At 65.8% G+C, this 7,152-nt stretch overlaps 3 protein-coding genes across 3 annotated transcripts in view; all 3 read right to left on the bottom strand.

Moving 5' to 3' along the window:
- PFL1_04747 (uncharacterized protein) overlaps positions 1–601 on the bottom strand; it is a gene marked incomplete at both ends in the record, with an annotated part of 5,957 nt that extends 5,356 nt beyond the window's left edge. The window contains one exon of the mRNA XM_007882275.1: positions 39–601. Within this exon, the coding sequence (XP_007880466.1) occupies positions 39–601 (563 nt within the window). The remainder of the gene's footprint in view (positions 1–38) is intronic.
- A 2,552-nt stretch (positions 602–3,153) lies between these two features.
- PFL1_04748 (uncharacterized protein) lies at positions 3,154–3,957 on the bottom strand (the record flags this gene model as incomplete). Its single annotated transcript, XM_007882276.1, has 1 exon — positions 3,154–3,957. One exon carries the CDS (start codon positions 3,955–3,957, stop codon positions 3,154–3,156), a length of 804 nt encoding a protein of 267 aa, XP_007880467.1.
- A 2,824-nt stretch (positions 3,958–6,781) lies between these two features.
- PFL1_04749 (uncharacterized protein) overlaps positions 6,782–7,152 on the bottom strand; it is a gene marked incomplete at both ends in the record, with an annotated part of 1,759 nt that continues 1,388 nt past the window's right edge. Inside the window, one exon of the mRNA XM_007882277.1 lies at positions 6,782–7,090. Coding sequence (XP_007880468.1) covers positions 6,782–7,090 — 309 coding nt within the window. The remainder of the gene's footprint in view (positions 7,091–7,152) is intronic.

The raw sequence follows: 7,152 nt of genomic DNA on the forward strand, positions 1-7,152 counted from the left end.
CGGCTGCGTCGGGCCTGCGGATGAAGCTCTTTCGCGACCTGAGCTCCGTGACGGCCGAGTGGGAGCGGCCGAGGATGGCCTCGGCGTCGTACGCCTGCGCGGGGCGGTCGTCGTCGTCCCTGTTCTTCCTGCCCCTACCAAGGCGCTTGAGCCTGCCAAAGACGCCGCCCTTGCGGCGCCTGTTTTCCTCCTTGATGGCCCACTCTTCCTCCTCGGGCGCCAGCTTGCGCGGAGCGCTGTAGGCGCGCGAGCGGGAGCGGGTGAGGGTGTTTGTGCTCGCCATGCCGTCCTGGCGACTGGCGCCAGCGGGCCTGGTCGAAGCGGCGGCGAGGGCGGGTGCAGGTCGGGCAGTCGGTTCCGCCGTGCCCGCAGAGCCTGCATCGCGGTCCTCGTCGTCGTCGCGGTCGTCTTCGCTGTCGCTCTGCTCGTCGAGGCTGGGGCGGCCGTCGCCGTGGCTCTCTGGATGGGTGAGGGCGCCGGCGTCTTCGCCGCTGAAGAAGGCCTCGTCCTCGGTCTCGGTGAGGTGGCTGCCATCCTCGCTGGCGAGGCGGGCGGGCATCGGGCGCGAACGCTCGCCGGTGGTGGTGGCGGTGGTTGGCATGGTGCTCGGGTCGCGGCCCTTGCGATCTGGGCCGTTGGAGCGGGAGCGGTGACGAATGCCAGGTCTAGCGGAGCGCAGTCCAGGCTCGACGTAGGGCCTTCGCATGCTCGACCTAGGCGGATGGAGAAGAGATGCTCAAGGAACGGTCGGCAGACTCTGGCAGTCGTTGGACAGGGAAGGGATGGCCGGCGCGGTCGACGTCGGCGGGACCGAGCGGGAAGGGTTAAAGGTCAAGCCAGAGACGTGACGAGGGTATCGGTGCAGCGCTGCAGGGCGTCTGCTGGCGATGAGGCGGTGGAGATGGTACAACGAGCGGCTGGGAGGGGGAGAGGAATGATGGTGGTGGTGGTGGTGGTGGTGGTGACGGGAAGAAGGCCAAAGAGCGGGTCAAGGAGGCGGGTCCGCCAGACGAAGCGAAGCTCGAGAGGACAGTTTGGGCAAGCAAGCTAGGGCTACGGCTGCGATTGCCGCGAAGGCTTAGCTAGCTATAGACGACAAGCAAGAGAGGCAGGCAGGGGAGGGCAGGGCAGGGCGGGGCGATGAGGAGCGGGATCCAGATGCAGCCTGGCCTGGATCGGAGAGCGGCTGCTATGCCGGCTGTACCTCTCCGGAGCGAGCGTCGTGGGCGGACGGCGAGAGGACGAGGGCGGACAAGGAAGGACCCCGAGGGCATGGTAGGGTGCGATGTTGGAGACAAAGGCATGCATGGGACCCTCTCTGCCGTATTGCGCCTGAAAGAGCGGACCCCGCGGCGGAGGCCTCGTTAATTGACGACGGGGTGCCGTCATTCCGCCGCAACCTCGACGACCAGACCAGGCCAGCTGGCCTGGCCGTGACCGTAGCCGCCCCACTTTGGACTGCCTGCCTGGCGCTCGTGTGTTTGCTGCTTGCCATCGACAAGACAAGATGCGGATGGCACAGGCTAGGAGGCAGGCAGAAGAGGGTGAGAGGGTGAGAGGGGGAGAGCAAGAGAGGGTGAGAGGATCGACGTCTGATCTGCTCGCGAGGCCAGCCAGGGACCAACCAACGAACGGACGTCGCTCGTCGATCCATCTGCAAACGTCGACCCGCAAGCGTGCAGCCGGCAGCCAACCGAGGCAGGAAGGGGCACGCGCGCTATGACACCGAGCGAACCCATATGGGCCGCATTCGGCGACCAACGTCGATCCGCCCTCTGCCTCAAATAGCCACCACCATCGTCGTCGTCGTCCTTCTCTTCGTCGTCGTCGTCGTCGTCGTTCATCGTGGTCGGCCATGCGATTGATTGGCCAATGGGGCATACGCTGTACCCACAGCAACAAAGGGAGGCACCCGGGGGGGGGGGGGGCAAGGAGGCATCCCGCATCCTCGTACAATGGATCTCCCATCATCATCCTCATCCTGCCTCATCATCGCATCATCGTCAGCCGAGACTAGAAAGGCATGCCACCGCCACGGCTACCGGTACATACGGTATCGATCGACGAGAGAGATGAAGCGTCCATGGCTATACAGGCTTTGTTTGCTTGTTGCCCCCCCCCCGCCCTCGTCCTATCGTGCTTCACCTCGTCCCGGCTCGTCATGCGTCTGTCTGGCCGACCTTAGGGGCCAGCTAGAGTGACGGTGAGGCCTGATCTGCTCGTGGATACCGGAAGCGTCGGTATCGACAGGCCGAGAGCGGCGGCGCGAGCGAGAGATGACGCCGGCTCGGCACCTCTGCCACACGCCCGCTTCATGCCTCCCTGACCGACCTCGTGCACCTGGCAAACAAACAGGCGAGCGGGCAAGCCACCCCCAGGCAGGGGGCCCAAACCACACATCCGAGATCCTTGAGCTTGGATCTGATCTGACTACAGGTAGGTCCCCCGTCCCTCGCAGCTTCAACTTCCACCCACGCCAATGCCACGTTGCCTGGCGCCGCAGTCCCTTCCCATAGCGAGCGCAGTATCGCGCAGGGACTGCACCAGACGCTCTCGGTCGTCACAGGCTTCATCAGATCTCAACGGCCGATAGGTTACTTGGGTCGGTGATGCCGCGGCTGTCTGAGCGGCCAACGACACGACACGACGAGCGGGACGAACGGGCGGGACGAGATGCGGGTATCGTGGTACAGTAGTGGTGGACAGCGAGGGCGGCGGCGGGCCCGCTTTTTGGTCCCCAAGATCTTACAGGTCGAGTCAGCGGCGCCGCAGCCGATCGGACCCGGGGCAGCCATGGCACCACGGGCCCCGTCGGCCGGGCCATGAGGAGTGGTAGCTACGAAGTGTGGGGACACGAAGACGGTGACTTGAGGATTCGTTGTGGTGATGGCCGGGGGCGCGGTTCCGGGGGATGCAATGACGATGAGACTTGAGAAGGCGAGGAGCGGGGGTTCCGAGCAAGCTCCCAGGCGAGCTTGCGATGCTGGATCGATAAGAGGGTAGTGATATCCGGGAGGGGTAGACTGGGGTCGCAGCGGCTTTGGCTGGAACGGCGCGCGAGGGTTGCGCGCGAGAGAGAGGTAGAGCGACGGGACGAGCTGTTGGAGGGGCACATTGAGAGGTCGTTATGTGAGGTGCCGCGGGCTGCTCTGCTCAGCTCTGCCACAGTCGCATGGGCAGCATTCGGCCGCGCAGAGAGGCTCGCCTGTCGACCTTGGCCGTGGCTGCGGCGGCGGCCGGGTTGGCGGCGCCCTCTTGCGTCTTTGGCCGGTTGCCGACCGACGAGATCTTTCGGCTGGCTCGGTGGAAGATGGAAGACGTCGGTCGCGCCTTGACAGCAGCGGCAGCGGCGGCGGCAACGGCGTCCTTCTGCTGGGGCTGCTGCTGTTGCTGCTTGGCAGCCGGGTGGTTGTCGTCGCTGCTGGAGCCGTCGGAACCGCTGTACGAGTCGACGCGGGCGAGGAGTGGCACGTTGACCAGGGCGTTGTCCACCATGAGGGCCTGCTTGAGCGCCACGATGCCCTCGGCCTTTTCATCGGCATAGGCGCGTCGGTCGGCGGCAGCGGCGACGGCAGCAATGTGGTCCGACTCGGAGCTCGACGACTCGGCGCGATCCTGGTCGCGAGCCAGCTGGCAGATTTCGAACGAGGTGCGGCCGATGGTGTTTCGGCCGTCGGCCCAGTCGCGGCCAGTGTCTTGGGACGAGAGCCTCGAGTCGCGGATGTGGGCGAGCCTCCAGTCGAGGTAGAAGAGCTTCTCTGTCGTGACGGATCCCCTCGGCGGCGGTGGGCCGTAGGTGACGTCGTGGACGCGGTGCCTGGCGGCGTTGTGGCGGGCCGAGGCGGCAGACTGCTTCTTGTCGTTGCGAAGCTTGGACTTGTTGGCCGTCTTTGTCGTCGTCGTCGCGGCCGCCGTCGACGTCGATGAGGAGGAAAAGATGCCGTAGAGGGACGGCATGCTGGCAGGCTGCTTGCGGCGGGGCGTTGTGATCAAGGAGGTGTGCAAAGTTGAAGGGGATCCCCGCGGCGAGGAGGCGAGGCGGTAAGGCTAGCGGCTGTGGCGGTAGTGGCGGCCAAGGTAGGGCGTGCGCAGTGCGGTGCGGTGCGTTCGTAAGGGGCGGATCGGCCTTGCAGCAGGGGCGACGAAGGTGAGGAGGCTAGGTTGCGGGTGGCGATGCGGAGGGGTTCGGTAGAGGTGAGGCTGGAGGTGGCTGCAGCAGATTATATAGCGGGGAAGGCGCGGGGGGGAAGAGGGACGGGGCAGCTCGACGGGGGCCAGGATAGAGCTTTCGGCTTGCCCGGCGGTGGTGGTGTGCCTGGCTTTGGGATGCCTTGGCTTGGTCCTCGCGCCCCTGCCCCGCCCGGCCTGCCTCTATCTTGTTTTACCCCGCGCCCCCCGCGCCCAGCTGCTTTGCTCTGCGTTGCGTTGCGGAGTCAGGTCCGCATGCTGGTCGAAGACCGGGCCAGGCCAGGCCAGGCAAGCAAGGCAGCCGATCGAATGCAGAAGCAAGCAAGCAAGCAAGCCACAAGCAAGTCAGCCGGCCAGCCAGCCAGCCAGCTGGTTGCACGGCGTCGAGGACGAGTAGGAGGTGTGCGCCCCCTGATTGGGCGGCGGCGGTGGCGGCGGCGAGTTGCGAGAAAAAGCCAAGCTAGGCAGGGAGGCAGCGCGGGACGAGGAGCGGGAAGCAGCAGCCAGAAGCGCAAACCCCCTCAAACGCACGCGAAGCGAGCCAAGCTTGCTGCAGGCCGTCTCAATCCCCGCCCTCGCTTACCGTGCCTCTGCCCGCTCTGGCCCTAGCCTGTCCGCCCCGCCGCCCCCGTGTCCAGCCTAAGCGGCAGGCTAGGGCAGGCCACACGAGCGACGGGCAGCCAGGGCCAGGCCAGGCCAGGGCGTCGAATCACCAGAGTCCAGGCCCATCCAACCGGCCTCTTCCGCCTGCCTCGACGGGCCAGCGCACTTGACCTGCCTGCCTCTCTCTCCCCGCCTCTCTCGGGCCCAGCCGTTTTCTGCCGTACCGAATCCGAATCCAGCAGGCTAGGCTGGCCAAGCGCGGTGGCGGAGATGTGCCTCGACGACGACGACGACGGCGACGGCGACGACGACAATGGGGCGGGCCATTCTCCCCCCTTCATCTCTTGCCAATTGTCCTTCTCTCGCCAAAGAGCAACGGTTAGGGCACCTCGCACGTACAGTACCGTCGATGGCCACACCGGGCCTACGGAGTGACGGCTGACAAGGGGGCACGCACGGGTTGGCCATCTGGCAGCTAACTAGGCCAGGCGTCGCAGCCGGGCGGGCGTCGAGGGCGCGGCGGAGCTGGCGACTAACCAACCAACCGTCCGTTCGGGTGCAGAAATTGCCCTGCCCTGACCGGCCGGCTTCTTTTGCCTGCCTCAAGTCCCAGCCCTACCTAGCCTAGCCTGCTTCTGACCCCTTCTCCTTGTTCAACAGGAGGAGGAGCAAGCGGTGGTGCAGCGGCGGGTAGATTCTATTTGTTACGGCGGCTGTGCTTCAGCTTCAACCGCAAGCGGCCCAGCTACAGCAGGACGGCGTGACAAAGGCCCATATCGACCTGGCCTGGCCTGGCTCGGTCCGTCTTTCACGGCGACGCAACCGTATGTACAGCCCGAGCAGACAGGCAGCCACGATGCCGATCGCACGACCCGCGTACGAACGAGCCTACGCAGAGCTAGCCCGTGCGCCTCGACCAAATATCGAAAACGCCAGACTGTGCCGGGCCATGGCGTGCTTGGAGCGCGACTTTCGGGCTTCCTGTCCGTGCTCGTTTGTCGCCGCAGGGCGTTAGAACGATGCCGGACTGGTGCCGTAGAGATGCCGATCGATGCTGAAGGCAGCTCTGCTACGTCCTTGAATGCGATGAGAGGAGAGCTGCATCAGCGAGGTCCATCGTGGTCCCGTCGAGCGAAGCGGCACTGTGCGGCGTGGTACTGAAGGTATACGGCAGATGTGCAGCGACACGACGACCCGTTGCATGGTGCTGGCAAGGCCAGCGCTCGCCTCTTCACATGGACATCGGCCAACGCTCCTGGAAACGCGGGTCAGATGGTCGCTGTGGTTCCTGGTCGCGAGCACGCGGATGGGTTCGAAGGATCTCGACCCCTCCTCCTACCCGTTCCTCCATCTCCTTCTCTCGGCATCGACCTGCTCTCGCACACAGGCAGGCCAGGGAGGGCCAGCAAGGAGGGGGATCGATCAAAGGAAGAGCACGAGACACAGATAGAGCACATGCTCCGGACTGACCACCGCCATCGCTGCGGTAGAGGCAGGGGCGAGAGCTTGAAGCTCTGACTAGGCTTGGGTAGGGTAGGCAGGGCAGGCTAGGGTGGTCCAGGTGACAGGCAGGCGCCTCGGAGGCTGAGACCCCCCTCCGCTTGTCTCAACCGGCCCCTGCCTCTCTGGCGGGATAGTGAGAGGTAGGACACCTGACCGTCTCTCCGGCTTGCCTCTTTCAGGCCCAGACCACTCTCACTCCCTGGGGGGGCAGCCGCTCGTGCATCCTGCGTGCCGCTCGCTCTTCTCGTCGTTCGACGATATCGTCACGACGACGTAGGCGCGTTCACACGGCAGCACACCGTCGACCTGGCCGTGCGGGCGACAAGCAAGCTTGCTACGTCGGTCGTCTGCGGTCCATCCGCCGGCACCGAACGTGCAGAGTTGCTGGCCCTGATTCGTTCCAGCTGCGCCGACGGCGAGCGACGCCTATTTAGCATTCGCTGCTAGTCACTCACATGTCAACCTACAGCGGCCACACCGTCGGCCATCAATCCAGCTGCAGGCTGACCAGCCACCTCTTGAGCTCCCTCAGCCCGTCCTGGTCCACCGGAACCGACTCGCCCTTGTCCCACGCCCTCGCCTTGCCCACGCTGGCCAGGCCCCACTTGACCTTGCCGCCCCACACCACCTCCTCGTCCAGCTTCTCGAGGCTAAACGTGTTGCTCGCCTGCGTACCGCCACCGCCGCCGCCGCCGGACTGGCTGGCCGCCTGGACCGCCTCGCGCCGCGCAGCCTGCCAATCGACGTAGTCGAGCGTGTCGACATCGTCGGCCTCGTCGTCGTCGTCGCCGTCCGCCTGACCGCCGGCCCCGCGCGAGGACGACGACGAGCCAAGGCCGAGAGCGCGCTTGATCCAGC

The sequence above is a fragment of the Pseudozyma flocculosa genome (genome assembly GCF_000417875.1).
Source record: "Pseudozyma flocculosa PF-1 unplaced genomic scaffold scaffold00016, whole genome shotgun sequence".
Lineage (NCBI taxonomy): Eukaryota > Fungi > Basidiomycota > Ustilaginomycetes > Ustilaginales > Ustilaginaceae > Pseudozyma > Pseudozyma flocculosa.